Source organism: Lynx canadensis, chromosome E3 (genome assembly GCF_007474595.2).
Source record: "Lynx canadensis isolate LIC74 chromosome E3, mLynCan4.pri.v2, whole genome shotgun sequence".
In the NCBI taxonomy this organism is placed as follows: Eukaryota; Metazoa; Chordata; class Mammalia; order Carnivora; family Felidae; genus Lynx; species Lynx canadensis.
Window position 1 is genome coordinate 26847478 of NC_044318.1, and position 26079 is coordinate 26873556.

At 45.2% G+C, this 26079-nt stretch overlaps 1 protein-coding gene across 1 annotated transcript in view; it reads right to left on the bottom strand.

Annotated features, from left to right (window-relative positions):
* LOC115504042 (polypeptide N-acetylgalactosaminyltransferase 17) overlaps positions 1–24058 on the bottom strand; it is a 114369-nt gene extending 90311 nt beyond the window's left edge. Inside the window, exon 1 of the mRNA XM_030300689.1 lies at positions 23933–24058. Coding sequence (XP_030156549.1) covers positions 23933–24040 — 108 coding nt within the window. The 5' untranslated portion in view covers positions 24041–24058. The remainder of the gene's footprint in view (positions 1–23932) is intronic.
* Between the last annotated feature and the right edge of the window lie 2021 nt (positions 24059–26079).

The window sequence follows — 26079 nt, forward strand, 5'->3', positions numbered from 1 at the left end:
GCCCATTTCAGCCAGGTTTCCGGCTTCCCGGAAAAAAAACCGTTCTCCCTTGGTCGAGAGCAGTGTTTCTCAATTTTGTTTTTTATTACTGCCCTCCCAAGAAGCCTTCTTAGACATGTTTTGTTTTCAATTGCCTTCCTCTCCCTTGCAATTTTAATACCACGGATACACTATATATCTGTTCACGTACGGTGGCCCTTTGGAGGGCTGTAAACCACTGTCATGTCGACGATTTTCACTCCTCAAGAACCTCTGCTTTTACCGCCCGGGGAGCATTTTACCCGGTTGAGAAGGCATGGTCTAAATCAGTGCTTCTCCACCGAGGGCCAGCTCTGATCCCCGCCCCTCCCCGCTAGGGACACTCGGCGATACCTGAAGATGTTTTTGGTCATCACAACGTGGCGGTGGTGGTGGGCACCACGGGCATCTGGTGGGCAAAGGCTGGGAATGCTGCCACACATCGTACAACACCAGGACGCCCCCTCCCCCCACAACAAGGCATGGCTCAGCCCAAATCGTCACTAGTGTCTACGCGAGAATTTCTGCTCTAATGGATGACCCTAGGAGCTCGATCAGGCAGAAGAAATATCTCGGGTTTAAATTTCCACTGGCAGCCGAGCCCCAAATTCTGGCCACTCCTGCCCAAGCCCTTGTCCCCCAGAGACTCAAGGGTCCGACCGCCACAGAGTGGCCTTGACCCGTTAAATATAAGAAAGCAGAACCCCTATAGACATTTGGTCAGGGCTTTCCCGATGTGATCAGACCAGCCTGCCTCCTCTTAACCCTGTCTCTACCCAAGTCTGTTACAGACCATGCGGTTCTTCCTTCAGGGACTTCTCATTAACTCTAGACAAAGTCCCCAGTGAGCCAGGTGGCCTACGAGACCGTGTAAGACCTGGCCCCTTCCTGCCTTTCCAAACTCGTCTCTCTCAGCCTGAGGCTTCTGCTCAGCCACGAAGGTTTTCCCCAGGGGCTGGAACCCAACGATTCCATTTGTCTCTGGAGATGTTATCCGTCCTGCTCTTTGTCTGGATCGCTCTTGGCTGCTCCCTGCTCTTCCCTTGCCCCTTCAGGTCATGCTTTCAATACCACTCCTGAGAGAGGACCTCCCCACCCACAAATGTCCCCAGCACACCACCTTAGCCCCCGTCCTTTCTTATCCTGCTCAATTCTCTTCCTTCACATAATTTACCCCAATGCATTACCATCTATTTGCGCATGCCTACTTACTTAACGCCTGATCCCCCAACCAGACCATGAACTCTACAACATGGGAGACCTCCCGATACCCCAGGCCAGCACACAGGAGACGCTTACTAAGTATTTGTTGACTGGCTGAACTACAGGCATTTCCCTAGGACTCTGTTCACCTCTAACTGCGTGCGAAAACATTTCCAGAAAGTGGGTTGAGGCGCCTCGCTTCTGCAGAGGTATCGCCTAGGACTTTCCGCCTTACATCTACTAAATTAAAAAAGAAGAAGAAAGGCTCCAAACAAACCCCAAAGTCACCCTGGAAACAAAAAACCCCTCCCGCCCACTGCAGACAAACGATAAACACGGCTGGTGTATCTTCACATGTGTGAGATCAACAGATACGTTCCGTGTTATCCATATCCCTGCTGACCGAGAAAAGCCAGTGGTCAACTGCAGGACGTCAAGGACCCACAAAAGCCAGTGGTCAACTGCAGGACGTCAAGGACCCACTTTGCCGTTGCTGAGGGCGTCAACCAATATCTGGCAGAGAGACCCGCCTCTTCTAGAACGTGGACTGTTCCTGCCTTCTGAATCAGAAAACTACGTCCCCCTCAGAGTAAGAAATGAGCCCAGGGCGCTAATACAGCTGAGCGTAGGAGATCCACAGGCTACACCTTGTCATGTGAGGCGATCATGCAGCAACGGGTGTCGAGGGGGGGGGGCTGACAATGGGGACCCCATTCGGTCTCCTTGTTCCCCCACATTCTGCTTCCACGTGATGTACAGCAGTAAATCACATCTGGCCTTAGGGGCACGTCTGTCGTGGCCCATCACTAGGACTCCTCTGGGCCAGCAACCTTCTTCTCTGCAGACACAGGGCTTGCCACAAAATTTAGCTCGCTTTCTTGCACACAGGACCCCGAACATGTTTACTGGACAGAATTTAATTCCTTCTCTGGTGGGGGACCAGACCACGGTTGCAAGGACCGAACGTGGCAGCGCAGACATGCCATAAAGGAGACGGCAGAATCAAAAAGCGAAGGGAGGAAGGAGAGGTGGTCCCTGCCCCTGCCCTTCGATGGGGCTGTCTAATCCACGCAAGCTGCGGGGTGGAACCTTCTCTAACGTACAGGCTGTATTTTCCACAAATGCTATAACTGTCTATCCCATTCCACATGCACTTTTGGAACGTGACCTGGACATCCTGCCCATCAAGAAGCGGGATCTTCTCTTCTTGAGCCCAGGGCTTCCCCGAATGGAAACTACGATAGAAATGACACTACGTGATTTCGGTGGCAAGGTCATAAAAGGTGATACAACTTCCACCTGGCTCTTTAAAGATGCTCTTGGAACCCAGCACCGCGATGTCAAATGGCCCAAAGGAGCCCATCCAAGAGACCACCCGGACAGGCCACGTGGAGGTGTTCTACGTGACAGCCAAGCTCAGGTTTCAGGTGACAACCAATATCAGCTGCCAGACATGTTAGTGAACATTCCAGATGATTCCAACTCTCATCCTTTAAATCCTTCCAGCGGATGCCCCAACCATCCTGGAACGGAGACAAACTATCCCCACTGTATTAGTTTCCTTGGATTGCCGTAACAAAGACCTCAAACTGGTGGCTGAAAACAAAAGAAATACGTTGACTCATAGTTCTCTTCCGAATGAGGTCAATTCGCAGGTACTGGGAGTTATGACTTCAACATATCTTTTGGTGGGGGCGGGGGGCACGATTCATACCCTGTGTGTCACTGGATACTCTCCTGGATACCCAGAAGAGATAATAAAATGTCTGTTGTTATTTTAAGCCATTTATTTTGGGGCTGTTGGTCATACACTTAGAACTTGAACATCAACCAATTCCCTCCAACCCATCTACCTCTTCTGTCTTCTGGTTCTCAAGAAATTGTGTGTCCCACTTTCCCCCCCCCCCCCCGGGTGCAGATCTCTTCCCATCTCAACAGCTTTCCTAGAGTTTGTCATAGCTGCTGGGTCTCTTTAAGTAGGCTGAGCATCTTCAGAGCGCATCCCCACCCCTCAGAGCAAGCCTCAAAGCTGCCCCTGTGCCCTCTAACGCTGGCAGCCACCCTAATTTGTTCCAGACCCGCGGCATGCCTCTAGGATGACTGTCCCTTGATAACTTCCCCCAAAAAAGAGCTCCGAATTTATCACATCCATTCCAAGCCCGAAGAACTGGCTGATTTTCTGGGCGAGAAAAAAAAAAGGACAACTTTGGGGGAAAAAAGAGAAGACGATAGCTCTTCCCTGAATGTGCACACTCCTCTCACCTCTTTTACATCAACAGGATGGACCTTTATCATTTCCTACCTGGGTGTCCTTGTGGGGGGTGGGGAATGGAGTTGGAATGCACCTCAAAAAGGTTTAGAAGAGTCTAAATGCAAATTTTGAAAAGTATGCGAGGTTTTAATTCTTTCTATTCCTGTCGCATAGAGGAAGCACGGAGTTGCATTTCTAAGCTTGAGTATTTTAAAATTTATGGAGTTGTCAAATGCACAATATATTTCCCGTTTAGATTTTCGAAAGGAGAGATAATTAATTACAAAATAGTCCAATGGGAAGCCATTTCATACTCTGTGAAGCAGACAGTGGCTACATGTGGCTGTCAGCTAGAAGTGCCCACACGTGGGCGAAGGGACGGACAGTGGCTGCAAAGTTGAGGGTCCCAATTGGCAAATCCAGCCCCCCTATTTCCACCTAGGCTTCTTTTCCCCAAACGAAGTCATTTAAATAAGAGCTTCCGCAATAATACAGGCCACTTGCATATGCAAAGTTTTCTTGCTGAGAAAACTAAAGTGTAACACTTAGGATAAACGACCTTCTAGGAAAAATGGTTTCAATTAGGGAGAGCCCCCAGCACAAACCTTCCAGAGTCAGAATATGATCAAGAGAGGTCAGAGAGGCTTTCATGCCTGAATCTGGACTCCTCAGTGGGGACAACAGCTCAGGGATGAGGTGCCTTATCCTGAGGACCTTTAAGTGCAGCCAGCCCACCCAAGCACCATACTGCAGAATGCACGGGAAAGCCCGCCCAGGGCACCAGATCTCACCCGCCTCCGGCAGTCCTCCAGGATTTCTCTGTGCATCACTTGCCCCATCCATCATCTCTCTCTCTGGTCTTTCTGGAACTCCAGTTCTCTGGCTACAAACTCCAGCCCTGATTCCTGCTCACATCCCCTACCTCAACATTTTAGTGAGTATTCAGGCTCTCTTCCCACTGCCTACTTTCCTGGTCCTGGAAGCAGCCAGATTTTCAGGCCCAAACAGCCTTGGTCCCGAGCAACTGACAAAAGGATGCCCCCCCCCCCTGGCATCCTATCAAGGAAAAAGGGGATGAAACATGGGACATTTCCTAGACAAGCTCTTGTAGATGGATAATGTGGGTCTGCCTAACAGGCCATCCACAGGGCAGCAAATCCCTAAAAAGCCCCCAAATATTCGACCACTTTCCTGCTGAAGCCTTGAAATGTAAGCATTTGCAATGGTGCTCTCTCAAGGCTGAAGCACATCACGGTGCCCTGGGTACATTTACAGACATCTCACCCGACTATGGGACCCAGAGCTGAATGGAGTGGCTCAGGACCCTAGGACTGTCCCTTGAGCCATGGCATTTAACGAGCTCACATGGTACAGGGAACAAATCAGTGACATCCTACGTCGAATGGGGACAGGTTGATTTCCACCCCCCTTTCTGCGGAAATAATGGAAAATGGCAACAAACACACCGGGCCAGGATGCCACTTTCCAGTCCCCTGCCCCGGAGACACAGAGCTATAAATCACCCACATCACTGATGTCCCAACTGGAGAGGATGGTGTAAATTCAGGTTCACATTTATAGAGAATCAAATTATTGCTTTATTCCCAGGGAGATGAATGAGAGTGACAGACTTTTCGGAGTTGTAAAAATAGATGGATGCTTCCTATAAAATAACTCACAGACGCCTACAATAATTTACAATAGATCTGGCAGCCTGGGAGCAGGCAAGTGGAATCTCCGGCAGAATACCACACCATTTTCCAGTGGTAGAGTAAATGGTTTGGCTATTATGATAATACATTTCAGCACAGCAAATATATCTCCCCTTAATAGAAATACATTAGACACCATTTATAAAAATATCAACATCGTGGTTCTGTTTCTCGAACTATAACTTAGACATAAATATAACACAATTTATGGATGAGGAAATCCAATTTCATGCTGTTTCAAACACATTTTTGTTTATTACATAACTACACTTCTCTATATATGAGATAGTGTATCACATGAAATAGATGTATGGGCATGGGATCTATTTGTGTGTCTACACGGGAATTATGGACATCGTATCGACTACAAACGGAATGACTCTCTGATCTGTACTGTATACGGACAACATTCTGAGCACCTACTATATGATGACATCGGGGTATAATCTGCAGCTTTCACGGCTACCCAGAGGGTGGATGGATGAGGCTCTGGATGAATAAATACACCAAGCAACAGGTGAGCAAAGCCACAAAGAGCTCCAAAGTCGGATAGATTAGGGTAGAGTTCTGATTCCTCTATTTATGAGCTGTGAGATCTCAGACCAATTAGTTGGCTTCTGCCCATCCTCGTATCATCTGTAAAACGGAATCGATAATGGCTACTTCACAGATCTGTCATGAAGACTGACTAACCTGATGTTTATAAAGTGCCTAGCACGGTGTCTGGCCCAGTGTTACGCCAATCGACAGCGGGGATGATTTTTAGGTGCTTCCCTCTCCTATGTCAATGCAATGACATTCGTGGACACCCATTCTCAAGTCCACTACCCCCTTGCTTATCTTCTCAGGCACCACGAATACAGATTAGCTATGGTGCAAACACGCACCACGCGATGAAGGATACGGAGGAGGCCTGTGGGCTTTTCTCCCTGGTGTCCATTCTGTTCCCTCCCTCCACTCACTGATGACGGTCATGCTCTGTTCCCCCTTTTAGAGCTCCGGGGGCCCAGTTTTTACCCCGGAACGGGCTATTTCTCCTCTCTGACATAGTTCTCGTACGTGAGGATTTAATTTAGCTTTGACAGTCAAGAAGATGCTTTTGGGGGGGGAGGGGCTCAGTGTTCTTTTTATGCCTGGCAGTTCTTGAATTTTTTTCCCAATGCTCTAGCAGTAATAATGATGATGATGATAACAGTGACAGACCCCCCTTCTCATTGGATCCATAAGCTCAGCCACAAGGAAGGTGGGCTGGGGCAGATTTACTAACAAAATGAATCCACGTGAAGCGGCTGTCCCGACTCGCAGCTCCTCTGGCAGTAAGCGTTGCCGGGCACCAGAGCCAGAAAGGCCGAGAGGGTGCTGGAGAGAAATCAGCCCGAACACTGTGTTTGGTGCACGCTGCCGTGACTATATGCAGGACTGCCAAAATTTCCTAGGGGTGTTTAGAGCGCTTTTATTCTTAACCGTCAAAGCTTGGAAACGACCAAGATGTCTTTCTTGAACAAGTAAACTGTGGTACATCCAGACAATGGACTTCTATTCGGCTCTGAAAATAAATTCCGACTCTACGATTCCAACTGCATGTACTATATGTACAATTCCAACTACATGACATTCTGAAAAAGGCAAAACTATGTACAGGGTAAAAAGATCAGTGGTTGCGAGGGACCGGGGGACAAGGGAATAAAGAGGCAGAGCACGGAAGATTTTTAGGGCAGCGAAAATACTCTGTATGATGCTAAATGATGGATACACGTCATTATACATTTGTCCAAACCCACGAAACGTACGCCCAGAGAAAATGATGATATAAACAGCAGATTTGGGGTAATAACGATGTATCAATGTAGGTTCGTCAAGGGTAACGGACGTACCACTCTGGTGAGGGATATTGAAATGGGAGAGGCTATGTATGTGTGGGAGCAGTGGGTATATGGAAAATCTCTGTACCTCTCTGTCAATTTGACTCTGAGCCTAAAGTTGCTGTAAACAAAATTTTCAAGCCAAAACTTTAGGTCAAATGACTCCAACCAACTGATTTGTCAAGGCTAAAAGAGAAAAGCAAGTGAACTCTACTGCCCATTGCCATACAGTGCTGACATCCTTTATCAAGAATGTGAAAACAAACCACAAAGAAGTATCAAGTTTCACTCAGTTAACTAGCTAGCTGGCATTCTTATTTTGAAACCATTATTTATACAGTTGTAGAACCATGCAAATAAGAAATTACATCAATAGGAACCAAGTCTTTCAGTAAAAGAGAAGTATAAAAGCAAAGAAGCAAAAACCCTGTAATCATAAACTTGAATTAGAAATAGGAGCATGAGGGGCGCCTGCATGGCTCAGCCAGTTGAACATTTGACCGTTGGTTTTGGCTCAGGTCATGGTCTCGCTGTTTCATGAGTTCAAGCCCCGCATCAGGCTCTGGGCTGGCAGCCCTTTTGGGCTCTCTCTCTCCCTCTCTCCCTCTGCCCCTCCCCAACTTGCATTATCTCTATGTCTCTCAAAATAAATAAATAAACAAAAATTCTTAATATTAGTACGAACTCATGATCTACATTTCTCAGTCTATGAAACTCAATATTATCTAGCTTTGCTCATTGAAAAGGCAACACAGTGATACTCCAACAGCAATGGGCACCCTGACTAATAGGTTGGATACCAAAGTCTTACTATTTCCCATTGGAAGGAAATAGGGCTTCTTGTAGAAATGGCTGATTCCAGGTCAGGGATGAGAAATATACAAAATGAGACCAAAACTGAGAAAGCTCTGCAAAGTGGGTGTTCAAATCTCTTGCTAATCTTCCCTCACGATTTTTAAGATTTGTCATATAGAATCTGGGTAAAATTCCTTTCTCAGATACACACACTGTGAATATTTTCCCCAGTGTGTGGATTTGTTTACGCATTTTTTTAAATTTTTTTTTAATGTTTATTTTTATTTATTTTTGAGACAGAGAGAGACAGAGCATGAACAGGGGAGGGGCAGAGAGAGAGGGAGACGCAGAATCCGAAACAGGCTCCAGGCTCCGAGCTGCCAGCACAGAGCCCGACGCGGGGCTCGAACTCACGGACCGCGAGATCATGACCTGAGCCGAAGTCGGACACTTAACCGACCAAGCCACCCAGGCGCCCCTTACGCATTTTTAATGGTATGCTTTGATTAGCTGACGTTTTAAATTTTGGTTAAGTCTCATTAATCACTTAAAAAATTGTTAGTGTCTTTTTGTGTCCAGTCCAAAATAGTATTGCCTACCTGAATATATTCTCTTAGGTTTTCTCCAGGGGTTTTATGGCTCATAGACCTAAATGTAAAAGCTGGAACCATAAAGCTTCTAGAAGAAACAGAGCAGAAAGTGGATAGACAAACTACAGATTGGAGAAAAATATTCAGAGTACGTATATACGAAGTTAGTATCCACTATACATATAATGAACCTCTACAAGTAAACAATAAAACAGCACAATGTTTTAAAAATGGCCGAAAGAAGATACACAAATTACCCAAAAGCACAAGAAAAGCTGCTCAGTGTCATCAGCCATGAAGGAAATGTAAATTAAAAACACACTGAGGTACGGCTTCAAACCTGTTAGATTTGTTAAAATAAACACTGACAACAGCAAATACTGATACAGATGTGACACCCTTGAAACTCTCATACAGGGCTGGTGGGAGTGGTAAATGACACTTTGGAGACCTGTTTGGTGGTTTCTTAAAAAGTTAAATATACATCTTCCCTATATTCCAGCTATTCAATTCCTAGGTATCTCCCCAAGACAAACCAGAACATATGTCCAAAAATGACTTTCTCATGAATAATCATAACAGATGCAAATTGGAAACCAACCCACTATTCCTCAGAAAATAGGAGGGAAATGAATGAAGAAATTTATCATATATTCACACAGTAGATACCTCTCGGCAATAAGAATGAAGGAGTTGCTGACAAATAAAACGGCGAGGAGGAATGTTAAAAACTTTACTCGTGTTGAAAGAGTAAAGTATGTAAGATACGATCCCCTTTATGTGAACTTCTCAAGACCCAAACAAGTCGCAGAAATCAGAAAATGGTTGCCTGGACGATGCAGCATAGGGTAGCGGTGGGAAATGATAGGAAAGGGGCAAAGGGGGCCTTTTTCAGGCAAGGGGAATGTTCGATATCGGGTTTTGGGAGGTGATTATAGGGAGGTATACAACTGTAACATCCATCACACTGCAGACTAAAAGTCTGTGCATTTTGGGGTCACTTGGGTGGCTCAGTTGGTTAAGCTTCCAACTTGGGCTCAGGCCATGATCTCATGGTTCGTAGGTTCGAGCCCCTGTGTCGGGTTCTGTGCTGACAGCTCGGAGCCTGGAGCCTGCTTCGGATTCTGTGTCTCCCTCTCTCTCTGCCCCTCCCCGCTCACACTCTGTCTGTCTGTCTGTCTCTCTCTCTCAAAAATAAATAAATATTTTTAAAAATTTGTGTATTTTATTGTATTAAATAATACCTCAACAAAAACATATATATATATAATGGGGAAACAAATCAATAATGACTGTAATGGATTTAGACACTATATATATATATATATATATATATATATATTATGAGTCCATAATATTACTGGGGGAGAAAGACCCCACTGGTCATCTTTGGGGGTTGCTATGGCACCAATTCATTATTCTACAAAATGTTTAAATAAAAGGAACGAATTAAGCATTTACCCTGCCCTTCCTATTTGAACTGTATTTCTGAGTATCCAAATAGTTGATGAGGGAAGGTTCCTTTTAAATAGAATTACAGCTTATAAATGCAGAATTAATGTAGAATTTACAAATCACCATTTTGTAGGCCTTAATGAAATAATGGATCTAGGCAATGATCATTACTGGCTACTAAAACCTTTAGGTGAAAGGTTGATGAGGAACTTTTATAATGGATGAATTAGGTTGACAATACACAAAGCCACTGCTGAAACTCAACATCACAAAATGTGATAAAAACTTGATAAAGTTTAATTTATAAATTAGGCACAGTGAGAGATTAACAGGAAGAACTACTAATAACTTTAATAATTATGATAATATGCTGTAATAAAAGTTATGTGAATGTGGTCTCTCTCAAAATATCTGATCGTATGGCACTCACCCTTCTTTCTTGCGAAGATGTGAGATGATAAGACGCCTACGTGATGAGATGAAGTGAGCTGACCGATGTAGGCACTGTGACATAGCGTTCGGCTACTACTGACCTCCTGATGACGATAAGTCAGGAGGGTCACCTGTTCCTGGACCACAGTTGACCATGAATAACGGCATCCACAGAAAGCGAAACCCCAGTTAAGGGGGGACTACCGCACAGCTTAGAGAAAATGGTGATCAGAAGGAACACATTAAAGGCAATAAGAAGAATCAATCTTCCAAACCCAGATTGTGCAAAACTTTCCTGGACAAAGGACTTGGTGTCTTCGACAAATGAATGATATGAGAATAATAAAGGTAGGGAATGTTCTAGCAACTGTAAGTGTGTGTGTGTGTGTGTGGGCGGGGGGGGGGGTGCGGACAGAGACATTCTCAACAGAATGTTGAGAAATATTCTTGAGAAACATGGCCTGGGTATTGAATTTTACTAAATGTAATTTTATGTTGAGCCTGTGATGAAAAAGTTCTTTTCATGTTAAGCAATGCACTCTAAAGTTTTTACAGCTGAATGACAAGACGTCTGGGGATTTGTATTCAGAAAGCTGAGGGGCAGTAACTGAAAAACACATAGCGAAATGTTGATATTTGTTGAAACTAAATGATTAGTACATTTGGATTCATTAGACCGTTCTATTTTTGTGTATGTTTCAAATTTTCCATAATAAAATCTTGAATTAAAATAAAAGAAATTAACATAAAATGTAATGACTGAGTTCTTCATTCTCCAATTTGTTCTGAGGGGGAAAAATAGCAAGAGACAAAATAATCAACACCCCCTCATCCACTCACGGTGGGATTCCCAGCACATACAAAATTAGCGTTAAAAATTTTTAGCAACTCTATGGAGGCCATTTTCTTCTACAACCGACACCACATTGCTGGCTGTCCTTTGGAAGGTCTCTTGAGGTGTGTGTGCATGTACACGTGGGTGTGTGTTTTCAGCTTTCTACATATATGAGCTTATTTTTCATCTTTAAGGGGATGGTGATACATTTGAATAGAGATAGCAGAGTGAGCCTGCTATCTAATGCCATAAACTGCTTAAATTAACTTTCTCCTGCTCTTTCCATGCCCTATAAAGCACTATCCTGCCCCATGGTGAGAATATCACCCAGCAGTGATAAGAGCAAGGTGTCATTGCAGATTTTAAATCTTTACAGGTAGGTGGCTCCTTGGCTGTTGCTCTGATAGTTTGTGGGGGCCTCACCATCTCCTTTTGGGAGGTCCCATAGAAACAAGCATGGTGGGACTGGAGGAGAGCCAGGAAACTCATGTACTTGGGTGAAATTAGAGTATGGAGCAGAGATATAAACACTCTAAACATCCTGAAAAAACTAAAATCTTTTCCCAAAAATACGCAGTTAAAAAAATCTTTCCATGTGTTTGCTGGCCATCTGTAATGTCTTCTTTGGAAAAATGTCTATTCAGGTCCTCTGCCCATTTTTTGATCAGATGATTTGCTTTTTTGGTGTTGACTTGTAGGAGTTCTTTATACATTTTGGGTATTAACCTCTTACTGGATATATCGTTTGAAAATACCTTCTCCCATCCAGTAGGTTCTGGCCATTTACAGCCATATGTAATATTATGCCATTACAAGAGGGCACAATGCTAAGTGAACTCAGTCAGTCAGAGAGAGAAAGACAAACACCGTGGGATTTCACGCGCATGCAGAATTTAAGAAACAAAACAAACAAAATAAAAAAGAGACAGGGGCGCCTGGGTGGCTCAGCTAAGTGACTAACTTAGTTTCGGCTCAGGTCATGATCTCACGGCACATGAGTTCGAGCCCCTCACTGGCTCTGTGCTGACAGCATGGAGGCTGCTTGGGATTCTCTCTCTCCCTCTCTCTCTCTCTCTCTCTCTCTCCCCTTCCCCTTCTTGCCCATGCACATGTGTGTGTGTGCTCGCTCTCTAAATAAATGAATGAATGAATGAATGAATGAATGAATAAATAAATATTTTTAAAAAATAAAAAAGAGACAAACAGAATACCAGACTCTTAAATATAGAGAACAAACTGGGGGCTGCCCAGAGGGGAGGTGGGCAGGGGGATGGGCAAAATAGAGAAAGGGGGCCAAGAATACACTTATCGTGATGAGCACTGAGTAATGTATGGAAATTGTTGAATCATTACACGATACACCTGAAATTAATAGGACACTGCATGTTAATTACATTTCAATAAAAACAACAATAGTAACACACTATTTTCCTAACTCTTCGATAAGCCACTGGCTCAAACCACAAAAGGAGTCACCCTGCCCCAGCTCCTGTAGGTCAGCCCACGCCTAAAGCACCTCACAGACCCCGAGGGCCACAGTGAACACCCCGCACTTGTGCTGGAACCTACCCCCCGCCAACCAACTCACACTCTTGGCTGGGACCCCATCCTACTCCCGCGTTCCCTTTGACATCTCACTACCGGGTCACAGACCGCTGCGTTTTTAAACCCCCAACATTTTTAAAATGGAACTCCTCGAGTCTCCACCCGCGGACCTTCCTCTGTGCCAGTGTTCACGACGTGAATCCGCCCAGGTGCCGGGAAAGCCGGGAAGCCTCCTTCACGCTCGCCTCTCATTCATTCCTAAGGTTCGGCCACCCATCAGGTGCTGTTATACCTCCCCAGTGGTGCTCAGCTCCCCACCTCCTCCCCATGCCTCCTGTCCCTAGGACCAACTCTGGGTGATTACAGGTGGCCTTCTCTCGCCTGCCATGAGCTCACTCTCCCGGGTTCTCTCCTATTCTGTGCCCCCTTCTTAGTCTCCTTTCCAGCTGCTCCTTTCACGCCTTAAATGTTGATTTTTTTTTTTCTGGACTTCTGTCCTATCCTTTCTTGTCTTTCTCTATACAACCTCTTCCTTCTAGCGACTTCGAATGTGATCCCTGGACCGAAGATGCCCAGGCAACCCCCCCCCCCACCCGACTCAGGCCTAGGCCTCTCTTCCTTGGCATGATCCCTACTGAGCCAACAACCTGCTGGATGAACTCGAGTGTTTCAGAAACCGAACAGAACGCACTGCCTTTCTGCTTCTCCAAAACCTCCTCCGGTGGTGTTCCTTATGTCAGAGTAGCAAGGGCATTTCCTGGTTGCTCAAGCTAGTAACGTGGGAGTCAGCCCCACCCCCACACTTTCCACCATTTCCTTCAGATACTCAGCCCTCCTCATACGCTGTCTCTTCTTTCTGAATCTGCCCATTTCTCTCCCACTGCTCCAACCAACCATAGTCCAAGCTCCCGCACTGAGGCTTTCTTCCTCTGAATCTAACTCAGGTTTACAATCCATTTTCCACACGGCAGTCGTAATGATCCTTTATTAAAAAAAATAGTTGGGGGCGCCTGGGTGGCTCAGTCGGTTAAGCGTCCGGCTTTGGCTCAGGTCATGATCTCGCGGTTTGTGAGTTCGAGCCCCGCGTCGGGCTCTGTGCTGACAGCTCAGAGCCTGGAGCCTGTTTCGGATTCTGTGTCTCCCTCTGTCTTTCTGACCCTCCCCCGTTCATGCTCTGTCTGTCTCAAAAATAAATAAACGTTTAAAAAAAATAGTTGGATGATCTCACTTCCTTTAAATCTCTTCAAAGGAGCTGGGTGATGGGTACGTGGGACCACACACACACACATACACACACACGTGTGTATGTGTATGTGTATATATCTTTTTTATTTTTCAAAAACATTTTTTTTCAAAATGTTCACACTGGTCCTTAAAGAAAAGCCAAATTCTTACTTACAAGAGTATTTCCCTCTCAGGATTCCAAACCTTTGCACATACTACTCTAACTAAAATATCATTTCTCTCTGTTAAGTCACTTAATTGAGGTATGACTGACATATAAAAAGCTGTACACATTTAATGTATACAACTTGATGAGTCTAAAGATATGTATATACCTGTGGAACCATCACCACAACCTATGCTAGAAACATATCACCTCCAAAATTTCCTGCCACATTCTTAATTATTACTAATTAATTACTATTATTAATTCTTATTACTGTTAGTATCATGGTTATTATTTTGTGATAAAAACACTTAAATCAGGGGCACCTGCGTGGCTCAGTCAGTTGAGCACCCGACTCTTGATTTTGGCTCAGGTCATGATCTCACGGTTCACGGGATCGAGCCCCACATCAGGCTCTGTGCTGACAGTGAGAAGCCTGCTTGAGATTCTCTCTCTCCCTCTCTCTCTGCCCCTCCCCAACTCAGGCACAGGTGTGCTCCCTCTCTCTCAAAATAAATAAACTTAAAATAAAAGAATCCTTGGGGCACCTGGTGGGCTCAGTCAGTTAGGTGTCCAACTCCTCATTTCGGCTCAAGTCAAAATCACAGTTCGTTGGATCGAGCCCCCTGTGTTGAGCTCTGTGTTCTCTCAAAGTAAATAAACATTTAAAAGATAAAAATAAAGTACACAAGGTAAAAAAAAAAAAAGAACACTTAAATCATACGATCATCAACAGATGCAGAAAAAGTATCTGACCAAATGCTGTTCATGGTAAAAAATCTAAACACATTAGGTACAGAAGAAACGTGCCTCAACATAATAAAGTCCATATATAATAAGCCCACAGCTAATATCATACTCAATAGTGAAAGGTTGAAATCTTTTCTTCTAAGGGCAGAAACAAAACAAGTGTGCTCAGTCTCACCTCTCCCATTCAACCACTGAAAGTCCCTGCAAAAGCCATCGGTCAAGAAAAAGAAATACAAGGCATCAAAATTGGAAAGGAGGTAGCGAAAGTTTCTCTGTTTGCAGATGACACGATTTTATGTATAGAAAAAACTAAAGACTCCACCAAAAAAAAAAAATGTTAGATCTAATCAATCAATTCAGTAAAGTTCTAGGATACAGAATTAACAGGGAAGAATGAGTAGAATTTCTATACACTAACAATGAAATCCAAAAAATAGAAAGTAAACAATCCCATTTGCAATAGCATCAAAAGCAATAAAATACTTAGGAATAAACTTAACCAAGGCGGCGAAAGATCTCTACTCTGAAAACTTTAAGACGCTGAGGAAAGAAATCGATGAAGACACAAATAAATGAAGATATACCCCCATTCACGGATTGAAAGAATTAATATTGTTAAATTGTTCATACTACCAGGGGCACCTGGGTGGCTCAGTTGGTTAAGTGTCTGGCTTCAGTTCAGGTCATGATCTCATGGTTTGTGGGTTCGAGCCCCGTGTCAGACTCTGTGCTGACCGCTCAGAGCCTGGAGCCTGCTTTGCATTCTCTCTCTTTCTCTCTCTCTCTCTCTCTCTCTCTGCCCCTCTCCCACTTGTTCTCTCTCTCTCTGTCTCTCTCAAAAATTAATAAACATTAAAAAAATGTTGTTCATACCGCCAAAAGCCATCTATAGAGTCAATGCAATCCCTATCAAGATTCCAATGGCATATTTTGCAGAAGTAGAAAAAAATCATACTAAAATTTATATGGAACCAAAGACCGCAAACAGCCCAAACAATCCTGAGAAAAAAGTTCAGAGAGAAAGCATCACATTTCCTGACTTCAAGCTATGCTATAAAATTATAGCAGTCAAAACAGTGTGATACTGGCATGAAACAGACAGATCATGGAAAAGATCGAGAGCCCGGAAGTAAACCCCAACATATATAATCACCTAATATTTGACAAGGGAGCTGAGAATACTCAAAAGAGAAAAGGTCGTCTCTTTAAATAAATGGTGCTGGGAAAGTTAGATATTCACATGTCATAAAATGGAACTAGCCACCTGGCTTACACCCCTCACAAAAATTAACTGAAGATGTAAGCCTCAGAACCATGAAACTTCTAGAAGAAAACAGAAGAAAAGCTCTCTGACATGGGTCTTGGTAATGATATTTTGGATTTGACGCTTACAGCACAAGGGACACAATAGAAAATAAAGTGGGGCTACGTCAAACCAAAAAGATTCTGCACAGCAAAATAAACAATCAACAAAGTGAAAAGACAACCTACGGAAGTATTTGCAAACTACATATATGATAAGGGGTTAATATCCAAATTTATAAAGAACTCCCACAATTCAATAATAAAAAAATACATCAATAAATGGCAAAAGGCCCGAACAGACATTTTTCCAAAGAAGATACACGAAAGGCCAACAGGTGCATGAAATGATGATCAACGTCACCCGTCGTTCGAGAAATGCAAATCAAACCGCCACGAGCTATCACCTCCTGCCTGTGAGAATGGTCATCATCAAAAAGACAAGAGATAGCAAGAGGTGGAGAGGATGTGGTGAAAAGGGAACCCCTGTGCACTCCTGGTAGGAAGGTAAATTGGTGCAGCCACTACGGAAAACAGTATGGAGGATCCTCAAAGAAATGAAGAACAGAATGACCATATGATCCAGAAATTCCACTTTGGGGAATGTATCCAAATGGAATGAAAACACGAACTTGAAGAGATACATGAACCCTCATGGTCGTAGCAGCAGTACTTACAACAGCCAAGACGTGGAAACAACCTAAGTATTCATCACCAGATAAATGAATAAAGAAGTTGAGATATATATATATATATATATATATATATATATGGAATATTATTCAGCCATTAAAAAAAACAACGTGGAAATCCTACCATTTGTGTCAACATGGATGGACCTTGAGGGCATTATGCTACATAACATAAGTCAGACAAAGACTGCGTGATCTCATTTATACGCAAAATCTAAAAACAAACAAACAAGCAAACAAACTCTTAGAAAAAGAGATCAGATTTGAGGTTACTAGAGGTAGGGGAAGGGGTGAGGGGGAAAGGTGGTCAAAAGGTACAAACTTCCAATTATACGGTAAGTATTGGGGCGCCTGGGTGGCTCAGTGCATGGAGCATCCGACCTTGGCTCAGGTCATGTCTCAAGGTCCATGAGTTCAAGCCCCGCATCAGAAATGTGTGCTGACAGCTTGGAGCCTGGAGCCTGCTTCAGATTCTGTGTCTCCCCTTCTCTCTGCACCTCCCCTGCTCATGTTCTCTCTCTCTCTCTCTCTCTCTCTCTCTCTCTCACATTCAAAAAAGATATTAAAAATAAAGCTGCATCCAATTATAAGATAAGTTTGTACTAGGGATGTAACAAGTACAGAACGATGACTATAGTTAACACTTCTAGGATTTATATGAAAGTTGTTAGTTAAGGGAGTAAATCCTAAGAGCTCTCAACATGAGGAACTTTTTTTTTTGTTTTCTCTTTTTATTGTACCTATATGAGATGGTGGATGCTAACTAAATTTAGTGCAGTGATCGTGTCACAAAATATATAATTCAAACTATCATACTGTACAACTTAAATGTATACATTAAATGTATACAGTGACACAGGTCAAGTCTATCTTAATAAAATAAGCTAATTAAATTTAAAAAACACAAGGTTAGAAAATACTTAAGTATACAGTACAGTATTTTGTCAATGTTTATTTATTTTTTGAGAGAGAGAGGAGAAAGAGGGAGAGAGAGAGAGAGAGAGAGGGAATATAAGCGGGGGAGGAGCAGAGAGAGAGGGAGACACAGAATCTGAAGCAGGCTCCAGGCTCTGAGCTGTCGGCACAGAGCCCGACGTGGGGCTCAAACTCACAGAGCGCGAGATCATGACCTGAGCCGAAGTCGGATGCTTAACTGACTGAGCCACCCAAGCTCCCCAGTATACAACAGAGTATTAACCATAGGCATTATACTGTGCAGTGGCTCTCTAGGACTTACGCATCTCGTCTAACTGAAACTCCCTCGAACATTCTTTCTCCCACACTACACACCCACGCCTTCTTTGCCTATTTCAATTCACCTTACTTTTAAAGTCTTAAATATCACTCCCTTAGGCAGGCTCTTCCCAATCCCTAGACTAAGTTATTTTCCCTTGCTAGATTCTCCCATAGCGTCCTCCCAGCCTGTCTTTTCACACTGATCACACTGGTAGTTACTGAATTTTATCACAGACACCCTCTAATCCTGCACTACGAAGTCATTTGCATGGCCAGACATGACCAACGCCAGTGGGGAAGGGGAAATAGATTCATATTCACTCTAAGGATCAGGAAAACTAAATAGAACCAATGGTCTGGTTCCCCCAGGAGTGACCGTTACCCAAATCACAACATTTAATAGATACAGCAGACTTGAGCCCGGGAGGTCCAAATGGGTGACGAGGCAGGTCTTCAGTGTCTTGAGTTCAAGTGGACTGGACTGGGCAAGATGGCGGGGCTGCCAACCTTGGGCCCTTTGGGTCATGACAATGGCATCCAAACTCCTTAGGAAAATGGTGTGGCCCGGGGCCATTACGTACTCTGCCACCGGCGACTGTGGCGGCCAGGTCAAACTCTGCTGTTTAAGAACGTTATTGTGACTCTAAGCAAATGAAAATACATCCATCCTTTGCCATCACTCATCGTGATGGGTCTGAATCTCAGCTGCGACCATTGTGGAGCCTCCTGCAAAAGCTGAACCACAGGGAAGGTTCTAGGCTGGACTGAGCCAGGTAAGAGATTATCCCAGCTGTGCCTCCCCACACCCTCTAGATCACTGACCTGCATCCGGTCTCACAAATACTTGCCAACCACACACACACACACACACACACACACACACACACACACAAACAGGAACTCTGCCTTGTATCTACTTCTTGAGTTTCCTGACCAAGGAAAGATGTTTTCCAAGAGCCAGAGGATCTGATCATGTCTTTCTATTGTCTCCCTTTAGGGACGGCTGTGCCCAACAGGATTCGGTAAACTTGTGTGTCACTCTTTTTTACGAGGCTTCAGAATAAGACAGTGCCTTCTCTTCCCAGAGAAGTCGGACATACTGGAGAAATCTGAAGCCATCTGATTTTTTTACACCACTTAAAAGGAATCTAAGCGGTCTTCTCTCCTTGGAGAATTTCTTTGCTCTTACCATTTAGACATGTTGCTATAATATGCCTTGTTAATAGTTTCTGATTAACGTTACTCAGAACAAGATGAAACCTTTCAATTTCTCATCTCATTTATTCTCTCAGTCCTGAAGAGCTTCCCCCCACCCCCACCCCTTCCCTGCATCGATCGTTTTGGTCACAGGCAAGCTGCCTTCCACCTGAGCAACGGCCCTGGAGTCAACCCTGCTAGTATCTTTCCCTGAACCACAGTGAGACTTTGCATGCCGATTCTCGTGATTCATCCTTACTCACTTAGGATGGAATGAAAAGGCAACAACAAAAATTTCAAAGAACAGTTAGAAAGATTGCAGGGGGACCTATTTCTTGGTGAAAAAAAAAATCACAAAGAAAGACAGCGTGCTCGTATTAAAATTTTCCTACTTCACTAAAGCACGAGATGTGTCATTTCTTACAGGTCAATGTGTACAACTGTATATGGGCACCAAACGAAAATTCCATACAGGTGTGTGTATGTTCAACAAAGCTCTGATTTTTTTTTTTTTCAAGCAGTGGGGATGGCTTTCTTAACAATGTATTTATCATTCACCTAATTCGTTTGTTTTAAATGTTTATTTATTTTGAGAGAGAGACAGAGGGAGAGAATGCCATAGTGCAAGCTGGGGAGGGGCAGGGAGAGAGAGAGGGAGAGACAGAATCCCAAGCAGGCTCCAAGCTGTCAGTGCAGAGCCCAACGTGGGGCTCCGGATTCATGAGATCATGACCTGAGCTGAAACCAAGAGTCAGATGCTCAACCAACTGAGCCACCCAGGTGCCCCTTTTTGTCATCTAATTTGTGTTCTTAACAGCATGAAATAGCACAAAATGCAAGAGAATGAACAGAGTTTGTAAAATAGATTACATCGATGACCTCATGTAAAAGGGAGCCCTGTCCTCAAGAACCTTATAGTCACCTGGTCCAGACACCTGCCCTTGAAGTTAAGGACGACTTAAGGTGCTGACAGCTAAGGTAGGCTGGGGGTGAGGGGAGGGCGAAGGGCACCCTGAGGGCCTGCAGTGGCCGCGAGGGGCACCCAGCCTTGAAAGGTGTGGATCCTCACCCGAACTACTTTCTGAGAAAAGGCATGTGTTTAACCAGGAAGCTGGCTGAGGCTGCGGTGTAGACCAGCGGCTCTCAAACTTGGGTGTGTAATAGAATCACCTGGATGGTTTGTCGCCAGGCAGGTTGCTGAGCCACACCTCAGGGTGTCTGATTCGGGGGGGAGGGGGGGGAATGGGGCCTGGGAATCTGCATCTGTAACAAGTCCCCAGATGAGGTCGATGTTGCTTGTCGGGGACCACACCCTGAGAACCACAGAGTACCACGTAGACAGCAACTACGTGGACCTTGAACCCAGGTCTTGGTCTTTATGGCACCAACAGCACTCGACTCCTGCTTTAATGATCGGCAGAAAACCGGGGCGCCTGGGTGGCTCGGTGGGTTAAGTGTCCGACTTCTACTCACGTCATGCTCTCACAGTTCGTGGGACTGAGCCCTGCATTGGGCTCTGTGCTGACAGCACGGGGCCCGTCTGGGATTCTCTCTCTCCCTCTCTCTCTGCCCCTCCCCCACTCGTGCTTTTTTTTCCTCTCTCAAAATAAATAAATAAACTTAAAAAAAAAAAGAATTGGGGGGGGCGCCTGGGTGGCTGAGTCGGTTAAGCGTCCGACTTCGGCTAAGGCCATGATCTCGCGGTTCGTGAGTTCGAGCCCCGTGTCGGGCTCTGGGCTGACAGCTCGGAGCCTGGAGCCTCCTCTGGATTCTGTGTCTCCCTCTCTCTCTGCCCACCCCCCCCCCCCCAGACTCGCACTCTGTCTCTCTCTCTCTCTCTCTCTCTCAAAAATAAATAAACATAAAAAAAGAGAACTGGCAGAAAACCAAGGCTTCTGTGGAGTCAGCTCACAACTGGCAGGACGACGTAATCTACGGGAATACGGCATAAACAATCCCACACCTCCAGCGTGGATGCTGGATATGCCTGGGTATACAGTAAGCGGCAGGTAAGTGCACAGGAGGGTGGCATCCATGCCTCGATCCATCTGAAGTGCTCATGAAGACGTGCAGAGAACAGCCAGGAGCTGAACCATAGGGAAGCCAGGACTGGGAGCAGACGAGCAGACTCCATGGGCCGTTCACTCTAGCCTGTTCCTGGGGAGCGTGCAGAGTAGGACCCACTGGCCCCTGGATGGTGGTACAGCCGGCTTTGGTGTCCTGGGTTGTGCTTTGGGGTGGAAGCCAACACACCCCCTGCCCCCTTCATGGCTGGGGCCAGCCACACAGGACCACCATCTCCACGGAGCCCGGCAGAGCCCCCCCACGCTGCCCTCTGCAAGGTCCAAGTCACTGCAAGGCAAATACTTTTGCAAATGTGGGGAGACCAACGTCTTAGCAAGCCTTAGCCCTGAATTCTGCTGTCACAGCCTCTGTTTCCCCCAGAACACAGCAGGCAGTGGCAATCAATCCGGGAGTCCCTCCTGTCCCCATAACTCCTCTACCTATGTGCCTGGTCACATAGGGGCAGTGTTTCCCCCCCATCATCTGGTTCTCCCCTCTCTTGGTGATGTCTTACCCTTCACCGGCTTCCTTCTAACAGCATATAGAGACATTCAAATCTCTCTTATCATAAAAATAAAATTAAAAACAAAAAAAAAGGTTAACTTTTTCAAGGCAGGGCTTCCATCAGCTCATTTCCTTTGCAGATAGGTACCTGCAACAAGTTATCACAGATTCCTAACAGACATTCAAGCATTAACCTAAGAGACACCTACCGGGTCATGTGTTAAGCATGGTTCTACATGCATGGAACACAAAGGTGAAAACAGCAAAGATCGGGGCCCCGTAAAGGGCAATCTACTGAGGGCAAGGTCGACGAAAACCAACACTCCTAATAAGTAAGTAAATTCTATGGCAGGCTAGAGGTCAGTGAGAACTTTAAAACAAAAAAGAAAAGAAAAGAAAAAACAAAGCAGCAGAAAAGAACGAGGAGAAATGGACGGGAACAGGACGGGTAGAGGTTTGAGTCACAGGCCAAGTTCATCGTGCTGGGTCCAGATCTTTTCCTTCAATTAAATTCCAAACGGATGAATGACAAATGTATTCGCTATAATATCATATTCATAGGCTTTTTAATTGCTGGGCTTTACAAAGAAATCCTATGCAAATTCCATCGAGGAAAAAACCCAGCCTGACATTGACAGCACAGGAAGAGTCTGCAGTTTCCAAAAGGGAGCGATTTTAGGATCCAGGGAACGTCCTCACCATCCCCTTTCACTCATGTATCCCAGGAGGTCATTATATCATGAGGGCATGACGCCTTTCATCCCACAAAGGGGGATCCAGTACAGACGAGGGGCCGGTGGAAGGTATTGGGCAGTGAGGGATGAGAGAGTCAAATAGAGAGCAGGCTTTGAGGAGGGTAGGGGATCCAGACTGAGTGTCCGCCTGGTAGAACAAAAACGGGAATGCAGAAGAGGAAAGCAAAGGAAAGTCAATATATTTAAAAACTTCATATTGTGTCCTGAGCTGTTTCCAACAAGCCTGATTCCCAGGGGCTCAGGCATGAAAAGGGTCAGGACAAAGGACAGTGGACACAGAGGTTCCAGCTAGGGACACAAAGACCACCTGCTCTTTGTGGTATGGAGGAAGACATACCAGTTCAGTGGTTACTGGGTCCTCAAGGAGCCACCCAAGCCAAACCCCTGGCTGGGGTTCATTTGACTTCACTCTAAAACAGAGGTCGGAATGCATCAGTGTGTTCAACTTTTATTTTTTCTACACTGGAATTTGCTTTTCAAAGAAAATCTTGAGCAAAACACAGTACAACTGACCCAACACAGGGGTTCAGGGCACTGACCACCCACTGTGTGCAGTTGAAAATCCATGTACAAGCCCTGACTTTCCAGAAACTTAACTACTCACAGCCTACTGCTGAGCGGAAGCCTTACCAATAATGTACACAGCCGATTAACACATATTTTGTGTTATGTGTATTATATACCGTATTCTTACAACAAAGGAAGCCAGAGGGGAAAAAAACCTGATTAAGAAACTCCTAAGGCAGAGAAAATACATTTACAACACTGTACTGTATTTATCGAAAAAAGTCTGCATGTAAGTGAACCCGTGCAACTCAAACCCACGTTGTTGGAGGGTCAACTGTATCCAAAATATCTCAACAGTGAAGCTGATCTGGGTAATGTTTTATCATTACCCTTCCCTAACCTCCCCCTTAGAAGCATTTCTAAGGAAAGGAAGGGTCCCACAGAACATGGTCCTTCTCTCTCCTGGCATCTTATGATTCCATGAGGTACCTGAATCGTCGACATGTATACGATAGGATACTACTTAAGGAGACAGTTGAATTTAAGAAACATTTAAGGGAAGAATCAAAACTGGGTGGATGTGGGAACCGAATTCTGCGGCTCAGGTCCAAGCTGGGTCACCAAGGCATGAAACACATTGTTCAACCTTTGGAGAAGGGAAAGCCCAGGGTTCCCCACGTTCCCCCTGGGACAGCCGGGCTGGCACAGGAACGGGGGATGGGTGAACGATCCTGCCACTCACCAGCTAAAGGAGCTTTAAAACACACACGAAGGACGATCAGGCGGCGGTGCTCACAAACACGAATAAACCAGGGGGAAAGGATGCCATGCACAAACCTTGATTCCAAGTTCGATATTTTCTCCTCCATACACATCCATGCCAGGGTCAAGGAGACCGATTTCACCAAAGAACTTCCTGTTGACCACGAAGGAGCAGCCAATCATGGCTGGTGTCCTGCAGGAGAGAGAACGAAGTCACAGTCAGCCGACGTATCACTCGGCCATGTTCCCATGGCCTGCGTATTCTTACAGGGAATTCATACGGGAAATGCCGCCATTTGCAACAACACGGGTGGACCTTGAGGCATCACGCTAAGTGAGAGAAGTCAGACAGAGAAAGGCAAACACCGTAGGTTGTCTCTTATGTGTGGACTCAGAGGAACCAAGAGTAGAATGGTAGTTGCCAGGGGCTGGGGGTGGGGTGGGGGATATGCTGGTCAAAGGGTCTAAACTAGCAAGATGAATATGTTCTGGAGATCGAATGCACAGCATTGTGATTATAGTCAAGCATACTGTACCATATACTTCAAAGATGCTAAGAGATTAGATCTTCCATGTTTTCACCACAAAGTGAAATGATAATTACGTGAGGTGACAGAGGGGTTGGCTAATGCTGTGGTGGTAATCATATTGCAATATATAATATTGCAATATATATGCAATATATAATGCAATATATAATATCATATGCAATATATAATATACTGCGATGTACAAATGTATCAAGTCAACATGTACGCTTTACACAGCGTTATATGGTAATTACGTCTCTATGAAGAAAAAAGGGGGAGCTGAAGCCACTCAGGTGACAAAACCAGAAGCCATCACAACAGGGGCTGGATTTCACTCCGGCAAATCAAGTAGCTTCCCTGAAATCCTCGATTCCCACACGCCCTCTTTGCATAAAGCTCTGTTTGAGCTTCAGACCAACTCGGGGACCCAAACCACCTAGCGACAACCGAGCTTCTGGGTGGCTTGCACAGGATGGGCTCCCATGACACGTGGGGTCTGCAAACACGGGAACGATTCTCATGGTATGTCTGGCAACAGCCATGTGACGGGATGCGCATCCCTGGGCAGCTGCGGAGAAGCTCAGAGGTGAGGAACGAGAAGGGAGAAGACTCATCCAGGAGGCCACTGGTGCCCACAGAGAGACCGCCTCCGCCCGCCGAGAAGGGGATGCCCGGCAGGAAAGACGAAAAGGATCGGCAGGGTGGCCCGTGACCATCAAGTCCGGAAACAAAGACTCAGTCTTTATTTTTGTATCTATTGATCCCCTTCATTCTGTCTTCCCGGGCAGGCCAAAGGCACGAGTTGGCTCACCGAAAATCAGAGACAGACACCGTCTGAAGCAAAATATCAAGGACGTATGTGCGGAATTGACAGGATTGGGGTATTAATCTATCACGTTCACTGCAATTCCCCATGAAGCACAGAACCACACTTTCTAAGGGCAGACGGCATGCCGATACATTACATATTGTCTGGTATTATATAGTATTACATCGTGTACTGCAGGGTCATACCAGCCGATCCCGGACTCTGCCCTTTCGCCTCTGCTTCTAGACTTTATGGGTACCCTGTATAATAAATTCATTCAGCAAGTATTTTCTCCCACCTACCATATCTAAGGCCTCTTACCAGTGCTGTAGCAGGGAGAGAAAGACACAACATACTTCCCGTGTTCAAGCAACTCTAAGTCTAATAACAAATTAATATTGTTATATACTAATAATATTACGTAATATGATTAATGTTACTATTTTCATCACAGCCATTTATTAAGTAATTAAGGAGCCTCAAGCACAAGGGCAAAGCCCTCTTCAGGCACCGTCTCGTTTAAAAAGCTCCACAGCCCTGGGAAGAAGGTGGGGCCATCGCCATGGAAGAGCTGAGGCCCGTGGATATTTGGTGACCTGAGTCACAGGGTAGGGCTGAGGACCCATCAAACTTCAAAGTCCTTGACCGTGGCCCTTCTGCTGCACTGTACTCTCCAGAAAAGTCTTCGGAGAGGAGCCGGCAAACGCCCACACTGCCAAAGGCCAGAGATGCTGTTGAGATGCTTTCCTCGAGAAAAGAGACAGGCAGGCAGGTGAAACCCCACTGGGGCCACCAGGAAGTATTAATTCGATGGAATTCTCTTGAGCCGAACCATAAACCTCCAATGTCAGATCTTCAGTGGCTCCTGGTTTTGAACCTGACTC